The sequence below is a fragment of the Salarias fasciatus genome, chromosome 2 (assembly GCF_902148845.1).
Source record: "Salarias fasciatus chromosome 2, fSalaFa1.1, whole genome shotgun sequence".
Classification (NCBI taxonomy): Eukaryota; Metazoa; Chordata; class Actinopteri; order Blenniiformes; family Blenniidae; genus Salarias; species Salarias fasciatus.
Window position 1 is genome coordinate 18000458 of NC_043746.1, and position 14688 is coordinate 18015145.

The 14688-nt window shown below is 42.5% G+C and overlaps 1 protein-coding gene across 2 annotated transcripts; it reads right to left on the minus strand.

Annotated features, from left to right (window-relative positions):
* Positions 1-719: 719 nt before the first annotated feature.
* fhl1a (four and a half LIM domains 1a) lies at positions 720-14340 on the minus strand. Of its 2 annotated transcripts, none has more exons than XM_030116188.1 (6): positions 8133-8269; positions 4392-4573; positions 3194-3371; positions 2809-2978; positions 2532-2718; positions 720-1289 (listed from the first exon to the last, which is right to left on the minus strand). In XM_030116188.1, exons 1-6 carry the CDS (start codon positions 8152-8154, stop codon positions 1135-1137), a joined length of 894 nt encoding a protein of 297 aa, XP_029972048.1. In that variant the 5' UTR covers positions 8155-8269; the 3' UTR covers positions 720-1134. The 2 variants fall into 2 exon arrangements, with proteins under 2 accessions (XP_029972048.1, XP_029972056.1); XM_030116196.1 differs by lacking the exon at positions 8133-8269 and adding an exon at positions 14230-14340 and having other exon boundaries at positions 721-1289.
* Between the last annotated feature and the right edge of the window lie 348 nt (positions 14341-14688).

Here is a 14688-nt window from a genome sequence, read left to right on the forward strand (position 1 = left end):
TTTTTTTGCCTTGTTCTCTGCTGGCTAACTAAAATCTCTGTACATAAAGACTCTGAGCTTTTTAGATCCTAACTTTGATTAATAAGCTCAAAGAATGTAACAGACTCCATGAACCGTCCTGCATTATTTACCATGTCCCTCCGAGCTGCTGGCTTTTAGCTTTCATACATTATTCATGTAGGAAACATGAGACTCTTTGCACGGTCACAAACTAATTGCTGTGTTTGAGGAACGGTTGCTGAGGGAGAAGCTTTACTGTACAGACTGGCGGGAGAGTCGCTGTGATATTTACATCCTTTGTAGTTTCGTGGCGTTCCCCCAGATCTTTTGCGACTCCTCTTTCCACGCCGAGGTAGTGTGTGTTTTGGGGCGGCTGTTTGTAGTTGCTGCTTGAACCGATGACGTGTGTATTCCCGGTCCCGCTGCGTCTTCGAGGGCCGCCCGGTCCTCAGCGTCGTCTATAACAATAGGCTAGAACGGTGCCTTAGATTGAGGATTTAGTGCGTTTGCTGCATCGGTCGACTAAGAACGCTCATACTTGCCTCGGCCTCGACAATCAGCCCGCTCAACCAGGGCGACTCTGTGAATATGAAGAATTCTCTGGAAGATTTACTAACACCGCCCTGTTCACAAATACGATTTGTACTGTAAATATATCTAAAGTGTACTGAGTTGATACAGACTGTTCAAAACAATAAAGTCTTGAGAAAAAAACAAAACCAAGATTCATTCTTTTCTTTTCTCCGCATCACTTCCTTTTATTCTTGATCTGCATTGAAATCCACTCAAAACTCAGAATACATGAGCAGTGTATATTTCAGCATTTCAGAAACCCTCCTAATCCGTTCAAACATTCGGAGATCTAACAGATTATTGATAAAAGCTGGTATGTGTGAGCAGCAGCAGGCTTGTAGAAAGCATTTCATTCTCAAAAAGATTCCAGTAAAGCAGTCCAGAATCCTGGATTAGATTAGACTAATGGTGCACATCATCACACTCCTACTGAAGGAAATCAAGGAGTCTCTTTGAAACAGACTGGTTTCAAATTAGAACTTTTTTTACTACCAAAAATCCTTAAAAGATGATCGTTTCATCAGTTTTGGTGAGACTCCTGTGCACATGTGATCATGCCCATTACAGCTTCTTGGCGCAGTCGGGGCAGTAAATGTGATCTATGTTGATCACGAAGCGCTTGTTGGCCAGAGAGAGGGAGCACCTCTTGCAGTTGAAGCAGTACTCGTGCCAGGCGTAGCCCTCGTAGTTCACCACGTTGGTGCCGTGACCAAACCCTGCAAGAGAGGAGACATCTTTTTATGACCAACACAATGTCTTCACTTTTTTTCTTTTCTGACATCTTAATTCCTCAGGATCTTGCATGTATTGTAACATGATTTTTAGAAGAAATTATCAGATTGAACACATTCATATACTTATTACTCGTGAATTAAAGTTTTAGGTTCCAGATTGTACATTCTTAATGGAGTATAAATGGTAAATGTCTTGTTTCTATAAATTTTCAAGAATCAAATGTATTGGTGCCCTTTTGTCATGATCCTAAATATAGGAATATCCCAAGCACTTTTAATATCTGTAAAAAGTTTTTGTTTTTTTGTTTTTTTGTGCATAGCTTATTCTTAAAACATGTAATCAAAAGTTCTAAACATTTTTAAATTGCATATTGGGATAATTTTGGCATCTGATTAAGAAATAGGAAAAACATCTGATTCTATAAAATATTCTTATGTTTTGAAATGTATGAGTTTGAGGAAAATTAAAAATAACAAAAAACTAATTTTAATCTTGCAGAAGTTTCACAGCTTGAACTTAATCATGGGATGAATAAAACTGAATCGTATCTGTACTTATTGAAGTTTTTTTTTTTTTTGCATCAAACACATGTTGAAATATTCTTCATGATCGAGACCAGAAAGCAGCTGAAAGAGCATCAAAGATATCTTTCCAAAAATTATTATCCCTCTGAGATCTTTGGTTCTGGTTACTATATAAACCACTGATCCTCTTCCAAGACACCACATATATACTGTATTTTCTCTCTTCAGATGTTTCCAAAAAGGTCAGATTGAACAGGCGGAAGATTATTTCTGTCAGTGAAACTACTTGATCAGCACCTCAACACAACATGCTCTCTAAATGTGCATGCAGTTCTGTGATAATATGCATATCTTCTCATGATTACATTTTTGAGATCATCTTTACTGAAGTCTGTCTTGGTGCTGTGCAGTCTTTATTCGATGTTCCTTGACAGTAATTCAGAACTTTACAAGAGCACACTGCCATATGATCCACTTTTTTTTTTTGCCTTCAGGCACTAAAAGTGCCTCTTTATATCTGAAGCTGTGTTTATACCCTTTCCCCACCACACACTGTTTTGTGACCTCATTGCAATATAATCCACCGATTCATCCGCGAGGGGATGGAAACTTGTTATCTCTCCTTCTTTTACTGTTTTCCGCTGATCCCAACACGCCACACGGTCTCAGTTCATAAAAGAAACGAGGTTCCGTCCCGACCTGTGATGGGATTCTTGCAGCCGTTGCACTTCTTGGCCACGTCGGTCTTGTAACAGTCGACGCAGTAGACGTCCTGCTCGTGAGAAGTGAAGCGAGTTCCTGCCAGAGACTTGCGGCAGGTTTTGCACACGAAGCACTCGGAGTGCCAGGGGTTGTCCTGGTAGCTGATCCCTCCGGAGGTGATGGCCTTGGGAGAGGCAGAGGGACACGCTGATTACTACGCGAAACACCGTGAGCCCGATCTTATGTTTCTGAGGATGGCGCGGACGGCCCGTACCTGCTTGCAGTGGAAGCATTTCTTGGCGAACTTCTTGTCGTGGCAGGCGGTGCAGTAGATGTCGTCGCCCTTGGTCATGAAGCTCTGCGTACGGATCGGCTGCTTGCAGTCGAAGCAGGTGAAGCATTCCTCGTGCCACACTTTGTTTTTGTACTCCACATTCTGGGTTCCTGAACCCAGACAAAACAAACATTTATGATTGAAAAGACTCCCAAAGCGACCTTATTGAGTTTAGAGGTAGCTTTAGGATTTCTATCAAATTTGTTCGCTTCTAGTTGTTGATCTGAGTTAAATAAAGCTGTTCCGGAGATGGATTACTTTTATAGTGCAGTGTCTGCGAAGAATAGAGGTCATCAGGGTCTCAGACAGATAATATCAACCCCACCTGGCATCACCACCTTGTAGCAGCCCTGGCAGCGGTTTCCGTCCTCCCGGGAGCCACACTTTCCGCACATTATCTTGCCGTCATCTCGGGCGCTGAACGGCTCGCTGGCCAGCGGCTTGTAGCACTTGGCACAGCGGAAACAGTCCTCATGCCAGTAGCGGTTCTTGTGGTGCAGCTCCTGAGCGGAAAGAGGAGGCGTGAGCGGAGAGGGCCTCGCAGAGTCGAAGGCCCCGTCAAAGTGGCGTTTGTTTACTCATCCCCGTGGCGTTCGGGCCGGGATACAGAGCCGAGCGGAGATGAGACAACGCCGCTATCTGATCGTCATCAGCGGTGACACTTCTCCTCACACGTTTAACAGTCTGTGACTGAGCGCTGAGAGCATTCCGGAGTTCAGCGCCGTCTGACGGACAGACCTCCAGCTGAACCGGAGAGCAGGCTCTCCTGTAGTGACCCTCATTATTTCTGTTTTTGCATTATCACAGTTACATCACAGTCTTATGATTCATGACAGCTTGGCCTTTTCATTGGAAGACATAAAAACAAAGGTGCAGATAATAAAGCTAACTATAGCTCTATTCCATTCATGGTCCTGTGAGAACAGAGAGAACAGTGATGCTGCTGTGATCTCTAGAGGGGGAATATGTCTGTAGTTTTGACCCTACAGTAGAAGTCTGATATAAAATCCTGAGAGCTGTCTGACACTGATCACAACAATGATTTCTGAAAATTATTAGAAGCTATAAATCACTGTTTCACAGCCACATTTTTAGAACTGAATTTATTAAATGTTGATTAAAACCTTAAAGTGTGCCGCTGAAATCCTACCTTTTGCTTTGTTGAATTTGTGAAGCTGAGGTGTTCGAGCATTTTTACTCAACCTGCAAAGTGAAATGTCTTTTTTTTTCTTTTTCCAAAAGAAATGTATACCTCCATATTAAAAAAAAAATGCTGAAATCAGCTTTAAACAATAAACTGTTGTTTCTGAACAAACAGTGTGGAAACCAGTGCTTCACAGCATAGTTGTGTGTGTGGAAAACTTATTCATCTTGGTTTGACTCGGGGTTCACTCTGGACAAGAGCAGATATTAGAAAAATATCTATGACAACCTAAATGATGGACATTAACTCTATGGATATTTTTGAGATCCTCCTCTTCCTCTGTCACACTCTCTCTCTCACACACACTCTGTGTGTTCACCTTGGAGTCGGCGCCGATGGGGCGTTTGCACTCGGCGCAGGTGTTGGCGCAGAGCTTATTGAAGCACTTGGTGCAGACGTGCTTGTCGTCCTTCTTCACGTACTTCTTCCCGTGCAGGTTGTCACGGCAGTAGTAGCAGTCGAAGCGGTCGGTCATGGTGGAGGTCAGATAACTCCTGGGACCTGTGATGACACACACACACACACACACACACACACACACACAGTGTTTGTTATCCACACACACTCTGAGACGTTTCCTCTGAACGCCAGATGGGGACAGTGTTGCTTTTTCTACTGCGGCTCAGATTCCGTCAGCAGTGCAGGCCGAAGCTGAAGGCCCCGTTCAGCCATAACAGATACATTTTACTGATAAAACTTTAAACACTATATTCTGTGCCTCAGAGGGGAAAGTTAAGTACCAAAGATGGGAATGAAATTTGATGTTTTATAAGTGGCAATAAATCCTCAGAAATAATAATGTTCAAGAGTTAATGTTTGTCTGACCTCTAAAGACTAAAAATATATACAAAAATTGAGAGAGATTCATGTGTTTCCTCTGATGCCATTAATAAGCAGAGATACGGCTCTCAGTAGTAGCATACCAGAGAGGTGAGAGATGTCTGCTTGTTGTCGGCGTGCTTTCTGTCCTGCCTACTTTTTATCAAGCTCTCCCAGGAAAGCTTAGCTCATATTTTTAGACCGCTTGACTCACTCCCTTTACACCCCACCTTAAATCTCCCTCCTGAGCCCGGCCCACACGCCGCTCGCTCCTCGTTTTATCTGCATTTTTTTGCTGCAGTCATTTTATTAGACGTTGAAGTGTGAACTGTGAAAGCTGATTTGCTTTTCCATTCATCAGCATTCCTGCTTTCCCATCGCAGTGGGATCAGTTTCCTGGAATACCTGCGTCGCTTTAAAGCTTCTCTCCCAGGTACATGGATGCCCCTCAGGGCAGCCGGGCGCACTCTGAACTTCAGCGTAACATTGACTGATATCATTCTAATCCGGCCGGTGGAGCTGGAGCAATTGAAGAAACAATGGGAGGAACGGCGATTGACCCAGTAGCCATAGGAACGAGGAAATATTTACGAAAGGAGACTCTGGCTGTTTGAGTGAGCTGTGGTAAACAACCATGTGAGGGAGATGAGTGGTGTGAGCGGATGGATGGACGGGACAGGACTGGGAGCTATCAGCAGCTGTGATGAAGACATAACTGAGGATCGAGAGCCCCGCCTCCACTGGCACACACCCCCACGATCCAGCCAGTGCTGTCAGGACAGGTTAGGCCGGGTCGCTGCTCTGTAAATTAAGTTTCCAGCCAGTCCCAAAGCTCAAGGCGGGAATAAAGTCAACGATGTGACAACTGAGCCGGCGATAAAAACACAGGAGAAAGACCGAGATAAAACACAATCAATAAAAGTTTTGGAAGGTGTTAGGATGTAAAAACAAAGGAAAAAAGTTTAGCTTTAGAAAGTGAAGGAAACAATTCAGAAGTTTAGAGAGAAACAGTATAACGTGAGCAAATAAGAGGAAGAAGAAACTTGTTAATAAGTTGTCCCGGAGGAGAGGTGAGCAGAAACATTCAGGGTTCAGGGGTCATACTCAAACGGCCCCAGCTCGGTGATTAGAGTAGCGCTAATGGTTTTCACTTTCACCACTGATTCCTCCCTGAGAGTCAGAGATGATGAAGATCATTGATCCATATCTCAAACTGTGATTTGAAATTGATTGGAAATAGCAGAAAACGTATTTAATACAGGAAACTTAATACCTATTTTATCTGAAAGCTACTGTGTTGAACCACGTCTGGCAAGAATTATCAAAGAGAAATCCTCATATTAGGAGTAAACATGTCTCTGTTGGGAAGTATCTAAAAATGCTGGGAATCACTACTTATGGTTAAAAGATAATAATGCAGGCGTTTCTCGCATCATTTATGACATTTGTAAGTGCTGAGACAAAGCCGTTATTGATCCTCGGTCCAGATTAGAGCTGAAGGAACCGGGCTTTAGTAGTATGGGTGTAATTTTCTCCACACATTAAAAGTCACGACCCCGAGTGTCCCTCAGCGTAGTCAATACTACAAAATCACACATGCAGGACTTAATAATGTCCCCATTGGGCCTGCAGGTCTATTTCAGACTCTCTATTTAAAGTGCATTGACCTTCCAGAAGGGAACAAATGTAGTGGGATGAGGAGTGACGACTCCCGGGACTATGCAGCTATTGTGGCACCGGCCAGCACTTTAATCTTTTGTCGCAAACAGAGTGGCAGCTGCCTCCTGTCAAACAGGCGCGGTATGCGCCGGCGCTCAGGAGGATGCCACTGCGGTCCGTCTGGGGAGGGGTCTCTCCACTGATAAAGGTCACACACACCAGATTGAGAGGTGAGTCAAAGGCTGAAAACAGTGGATCAGAGACATCGCAGCCAAATCAACAGCGGCTTTTCCAAATCTTCCTCAGCGCCGCCTCCCAGAGATAAAGACGCCACTGGGAGATCTGAATCCTCTTTTTCATATCATCACATCACTTCTGCAGTGATAAATATGGAACACGCTGATCTGGAATATCACAACAAGTGTTAAAGATTTAAATTAAAAAAGGGAAGTTCATATAGTAACCCTCAGAGTTTTGCATCAGGATGCTCTTTTCATGATGATTCCTTGTGGAAAATTGATCTGTGTTCAGTTAAATGGTGATTTCTTTCTGCATCACATATTTTAAATGAAGCTTTACTGAGCTATTAGGCTCCTTGTATTAAGATTTTCATCATGCAAGAAACTAAAACTTTAAAATGTGATATTTTGCTTGTTTTGGTTTAGTAAATTTGTCCCAGAGCTCTGTTCGGAGGCGCAGATTGCCAAGGCAGATGGTAGAAATAATTAAAACCAATAAAAAAATTTAGAGCTGGTGAATTAGTTTTCCTATTTCTTTGCTATATAACAATGAAAGTAGGTGAAATACCAGAAAAATGTACCTGAAATTCAATACATTTTACCTGTGCCAGAAGTTACTTTCCTGAAACAATAGGAATCATTCTTTTCATTTTTTTTAATGAGGAAAGTCCACCGAGTAAAGCAGCAATAACAATAAAATTTACTATGACAGTTATTCCCGAGCAGAGCGGAGAAAGATTTAAGATTTACAGCGATATCACTTTGAAAAAAAAAAAGTTTGCAAAAGTAAACAGTAAATTTAATCAAACTCTCTCAGTTTGTGAGAAGGTGGCATTGTTACTGAGGTGTTGATCAGCAAAAAGGACAAAAATATCCTTGAAATCTCACGACAGAGAATTTTGTCTGACCAAAAAAGCATTAAACAAAAAAAAATAGTGTCCATTTAGTACAAAAAGTACAAATTTGAAGAAATTCTGAAGTATTGAAATAAAAATATATTTTTGTCTTTCTACAAAATAAGATTTTAGACGTGAAAAAAGCCACATTACAAAAAAAAGTTCAAATGTACTTTCCAGTCAAGCTTGTCTGGACAAAGTGAATCCTTGCTGGTGATGTTTAAATCTGAAAGACTCAAGATTATTTAATTGACAAAGATCTTAAATATGCCAGATTATCAGGACACATAACCCTGATGCAAAACTGAAACCAGGCCTGTATTTTCCAGCTCTGACGTGGGAAGCCAGCCCCCCCAATAGGTTAACGTTTTGTGCCTCATCACAAAATTGAAAACACTTAAAAGTTCTTTAAAGGTCCAGTGCTGTGAACAGCTTTTCCGATTTTACCTGAGTGCTTGTAGAAAGCCATGTTAGCGTCTAGTCAGGCAGAAAAGAGGAAGGAGGAAACAACAGGAGGACGGTAGCATCCACAGAGGGTCAGACCCAGAGACCGTGCACCTGGTTAGGATATGGACGACTGTATATACCCCTCTGTGACCCCCAACACACCCCCGGCACCCCCCATCCAAATCCACCCTTCAACCCCCGCCAGGCCTTTTTAGGGTATGGATTAAAGAAAAGGGCGGATGAGGGGAGTTTGATGCGGGGAGGATAGATTAAAGTGATCCAGATTGGATTCCACTGCTGTAACATCACCAAGTTTAAAAAAAAAAAAAAAAAAGAAAAGGCCGTCTGGAGGTTGCGAGTGATGGCCACGGGGGGACAACAGACACTCCCCCAGCACCCGCAGCAACGTTCTGTTTCACCGTTCAGAACATGTATGGAGAACATGTTGGATTAACAAACATCATAAGTCAAAATGATGACTCAGAGAAGGAGAAAGTTGATACTGCGAGCTGAGGAAAGATGTAAAGCAACGTGTGGTGGAGGGTTATGTAAGGATCCCCTCCTATATCCTCACAGACATGGTATGTCCGCAAGCGTACGTAAGACTTTCCAGCTCAAAACTGGTTCATGCTGACAACAAGTGAGTCAGTGAAGAGGGAGAAAATTCTCCAAATGTGGAAAAAAAAAAACCCTCGTTCAGTATGTACATTGAATCAAGCTATCAGCTGGGATTAGAATTTTTCTTCAGGTACAGTATTACGGTAGGTTTAAATGGTCTTATAATAAGTGATGATGAGAACCTGCTTTTTGTGCTTTTTTTGTGCCGTGAGCACATCATGACCTTTGACACTGAGCTGCATTATCCCTCATGCAGAGTTACAGAATGAGCCGCTTGGTCCCTAATGATGAATTTTGAGCTCTGGTTTTGTCTAGAATGGATCCTGAGTTTAATCGCTGACTCTTTATCCCCTGTAATAGATATTTCGTTCATCAATTCCATGTTTTGTGCGAGATAGTTTGTCACAAACACTTGTTGCGGCCTATAATAATGCTATAGAGTGAACAACTAGTGCAAAGAAGCTACAGAGATCGAGGAAGTGTCAGGCCGTCATTTCCTCTGTTGTCACGGTCAAAAATAACAGTTACGGACGATTTAGTATTACGAAGCTACTCTGATGATAATCTGCACGACTACGACAATTATGTTCATTATCTTCAGTGCCGCAGCGTCACAAAGAGCTTCTGATACTCCACTGGATCAGGCTTTTACACCCAAACACGATCAGATAAATAAATACAGGAAGGTAATGAAAACGAGAGGCGAGTCGTTGCTTAAAGAAACAAACAGACTCAGCAAATTTAGACTCGTTACAAACCCAGTGGTCTTCACAGGGGGCACATCGCTTTACATTCAACCAGGAAAAACCCTACTTCTTTCCTATATTAGACAACCTTCTTTATGTATTAGACACAAAAAAACAATCAAACAGCAGGTTTTGCATGCATGTGTGCATGCATGTGTGTGTGCACTCGGTTGTTTAAAGTGCATCTGGTTGTAATTACAGATCTGATTTGGTCCATCACCACGGTACATTAGATTACATATGTCCCCTTCTATCATCTCTCAGCCAATTATTCTAAACCCACAAAGGCTAATTAATGTAGAGCGAGGCGCCATCCTGACTCCCAGCCTTCAAAAACCTCCTGAGCAGAGGATCGGCTCCACATCAGATCATGAAATCTTCTCTCCTCTCAGCTTTCCTTACAATGACTTCAATTTATTTCTTGATGGAATTTATAAATTTCAATCTCATATCATGTCTCCTGTAATTTCACAACTCTTCATCCTCACCGTGATACATTTCACCTTTATTCAGTTTCATTAGCAAAATTCCACGTGATTGACGATTTTTTTTAAGATGCAAAATACAAACAGTAATGATGGATCTTTTTCCATTCAGAATCTAAGCAAAACCAAAACTCAAATTATCATTTTACTTTTCTCAATAATAGCTTAAACTGTTGTTTATGTTGAGGATAAATATTGACGTTTAAAGACAAAAGTTGATCACAAAAAAGACCATTTTGATTTTGCAAGCATCTTGTTGTAGAATTCATCAAGAAGTAAAGTTTATTAATCTACCAAGCATTCTCTGATGGGAGCAAATGACACAAATCACGGCTTTTTCCCACTCTTCATTCATCAAATCACATTTCGCACAAGATTAGTCACGCTTGCTGGATGATGAGCCGAAGCTAAGAGTCAATTTAAATAAAACATGACGCCCCGGCTTCTCAAGAGACACGCCATGTTTGTTTACTGTTGATCTCCCTGCTTCGACTTCCGTGGCGGCGCCAGCGCGGAGTACATCTGGTTCCTCGCTGTGTGCAGCATGTTAACAGGCTCATCTGCACCGATCGTGTTGCCTCTGCCCAGGGACCGCTGTCCTGGAAGACAATAAAGCGGGAATACCGAGCCCTCCGCCCCACCTGCTGTCTGCAAAGCCCCACTTTCCACGGAGCATAACTCCCGCTCATCTGGAACAACAAACAGAACTATAAATACATCCCTCCACGCGAGACAGCCCTGATAAACACACAACTTGTGATGCGACTGAAACTGATTCAAACTTTTCATACTTGGAGAACATAACAAGTACAAATGACTGAAGTAAAAAAAAAAAGAAAAGAAGGCCAATGACACTCAAAATCCTTTGCACTCGCCAATGAGATAAATTCTTTAGAAAGTCACGCTATCATGAGGTATTATACTTTCCATCAATCATTTTTTGGAACTGTTTGCCACTTGGCCGTGTGCCCATCGCCTTTCACCTCTGTGAGTCGTGGGTTTGAGGCTTGGCAGCAGTGGAAAAACAGGAAATCGAGCCCATGGCGGCTTCCTGAATGAATCCCTCAACGTGATTGGAAACAACAGCCGCCCTGGTTCTGCTGCAACCAGCAGCGACTAAAGTGGTGTCTGAGAGCTCGTTTATCACCCTGACCTCTCTCGCGTCTCAGTCACCCTCCAAATCTGGTCAGTGGGCAGACGGAGCGGTGACAGACGGTCGCTCGCTCTCTCTGCCAGGAGGGGAGCAGTGACTCACCGTGCACACACAGAAACGGTGACAAGGTACGCCGCTCGTTTATGCACACGGCGCTGCGTTCCAAACCCCGGACATGAGGTCGAGTCAACGCCGCCAGAGCCAGACGCGGCGAGGTCAAATACGTGTGAACAACAGGCCACGGGGGAAGCTCCATCAACACAGACACGAGGCCGCCCTGGCTCCGGTGCGAGCGTCGCTAACACACGCACTCAGGAACTCTCGGATAAAGCCCTTCACTGGAGGGCAGAGCGTTCTCCGCCGCGCATTGGTCTCGTATGAGTCAGTCCTCCAAACTCAGAAAATGTCTGCTGACGTGTTCGCGGAGGAGAAGGAACCCAGTTAAATGTTTGACCATGGATATGAAAAAAATAAAATAAAAATACATGAGTAACCTACTAAACCATCATAAAAAAAAAAAGTGCTTGTTAATTTCTTTATGTGACGTTATTCTTAACCTCAGTGAATCGCAGACGATTCACTGCTGGTTTCTTTATGTCAGATGGCCTTCCTCCACAAAAAGCTTTTGTTGTGTGACCTTCAGTCTTTAGAATCATTCCATGCAATTTATTGCACAGTTTGGAAATAAAAGATGAATCATACTCCACAGCTGATGGGGCGTATTTTAAACTCAGCTGCATTTATCTGACTAAATGGTTTTAATTGTCATCTTCTAGGAGTATATAAAACAGTCTCAATGAGCTCCGCCTCGACCAGTCAGAGCAGTAAAACGCTGACTGCACATTATTGCATTGGTAATGACTCTAAACGGGGCCTTCTTTCATGGCGAGTGACGCGGGGCTGTTACCTTATTACATTCCATCATTTCCTTTAAGTTAAAGATTACACAAGTGGAGCGAGCCACAGAATAAAACCCTCGCTGTTGCTCTCCCGTGCTTTCTTCCTCCGTCATTCACTTATTTTGCGTGGAGATTCGGTTTTTCTGAGGACATCCACAGAGAGGATACCGCCTGCGCCTAGCCCACACAGACAAACAAGGAGCATTGCCTATTTAGGAGTCTCGCCGGCCGGGTGTGCTGAGAGCTTTTCCTCAGCTCGGTCATCTCCCATTCAGCCACAGATTCTCTCCTCGCCCTGCCCGGTTTGCTCGAACAAAACAAATCATGACCCAAACCTTTTTCCTGCTGATGACCCCACGGAGACCTCACACTCGCAGAGGGGGATAAATTCTACAACATGCTTTGGATTTGTGCACTGCGTTCATCCTTCTTTTGTATGAATTACTACAAATGGCTTCTATATAAAAGAAAAACCTTCCAGGTAGAAAGTCGGTTGGTTTATCACTGTGGGAAATAGAACATTTAGATGTTTTCTGAAGGATGGTGAAGTCATGCCGGAGCCACAAAAAAAGACCCAGTGTGCCGGAGAGAAGGCCGTAATCTCCGGCTCTCTTTAATGGCGTCATGCATTTGCTTTGGCAGGAGTCCAGACGAGCAGAGAGGAGGCGTGAGCTACACGCCACACAAGGGAACATTTGGGCTGAGCAGGTTATGAACCAGACAAAAGCATCTCTGCAGCACATTAGAGCACAACATGTGAATGAGGAGATGGAAAAATATGGAAACAATCCACGAGTCACCTAGATAAAATAGTGACCTAAGTCTTTTTTTTTTTTTTTCAAGAAAACAAATGCGGCCAAAGTCACACTCTGTGCATCTCTGCTGATCTTGAAGGCACTCTGTTCAAGTGATGGGGGGCTTTCTGTGTAGAGTTTAAGTCATCTAAAAGAATAAGAAATGAACAAAATATCATTTCTTTTGAACATTTTTGTCTACCCTCTAAAAACGCAGTAATAATTTGATATAAAAACAATCGACAAAAATCTCTGCCCTCTTCAGTTGTTTCAAGTCACAGAACATGTAAAGACACTTTACATCAGAACATGACACTTTACATCAGATCACCAAGTTTTGACAAGACTGGTGTTAAGATGCAGCAGCAGCAGTAATCTGGAGAGTTCCTAGTTTCCTGGTTCTCAGACTGTTTCTTCCAGGCATGTGTTTGATGTAAACTGCAAAAATCTGTTCTTAAAAAGTAAATCAATATTTATAAAGTTAAATAAAGTTTTGGGGAAAAAAATCAACAGAAGAGTGAAATTATTGAAAATCCATCAGGTTTTTTCAACTTTTGCACTGTAATGTATCAATTTTCAAGATTAGTTTCTTTAAGAATTTGTTCCAAAAATTGCCTCCCTGTGAGAAAAAAAAGTTCTTAAAACACCACCACAACCAAGTGGTCAGAAATCATTTGATCATCACACAGAGGAAAACCAATATGTGGATCAGGGTTTTCACACCAATGAAGGTGGCTGCAATGCACATCCTATAAGAAGGGCTACTAGGTGCATGGTGTGTATATATTTTAAAAGAAAAATAAATTCACTGTGGTAAAAAAAAAAAAAAAAAAAAAAGTTAAACTTGTATCACAAAAATCTGTAGTGAATAAAAAATAAAAAAATTCAAAACATTCACAATTTCATGTCAGAATATAGAAATAAACTCATTGTGGAACTTTGTTGTTTTATTTTTGATGATGATTCTTGATTCTTAAGTTAGTTAGTTTGTCAGTTAGTTTTGAATTTAAAAATTGCTGAAACTGGAAACTCTTACTCCCAGAAACACCTGAACATTAAAACATATCGGACTGAAATGTTGAGCTGCGCACAGGCGCGCAATGGAGGCGCATCACCTGTTGCGCACTTAAACCACTGCAGCCAAGCCTGATCAGAGAAAACCAAGACATTCTGATGTAATGTCGGAAATAACCTCTTAAGTCCTTTTAATTGGCCCAAAACTATGCAGTGCATGCCCATCTGATAAGGTCATCAAAGTAATTCCGCAATTTGCAAAGTTGCGCTTAAATGATCCTGAGAGCGTAATTGGAAAAGAAGCATTTCCTATGTGTCCTGGTGGAGGAGAGCGTCCCGAGGAGCCTGCTGGTCTCCAGAGAGAGACACAGCTGTGGTTTGGACTCACCTCTGGGAAGCGGACAGATGAGCGTCCTTCAACTCTGGATGTGGCTGAGAGGTGAAATGTGCGGGAGCGCCGCAGCTTTAAAAGAGAGGAGGGAGCATCAAGGAGGGGGGAATATGCAGGACGTGAGCCAAACCTCTGTAAACTCTCATAAACAATGACCTCAGACTGGAATTTAAAAGCTCTCTTTATAAAATTGTAAAAAGAAAAAAAACAAAAAAACAAAAAAGAAGTCATTTTTCTCTGCATGGACGCGCACAGCTTGTGTCTGCTCTGCAGGAACCTCACGTTATGAAATCTCTTCTCCTGTTGAGCGTTCCAGCTGTTTACTAAAGTTTGACAGACGATGTTAACTTGACACGTTTCTGTCCTCCTCAGCTGGACTCACTCGTCTCCTTCTTTGGTAATGAATAAGAGAATTACCCCAAGATGAGTCATTCTTCACCCAAAGTGGAGCCTCAC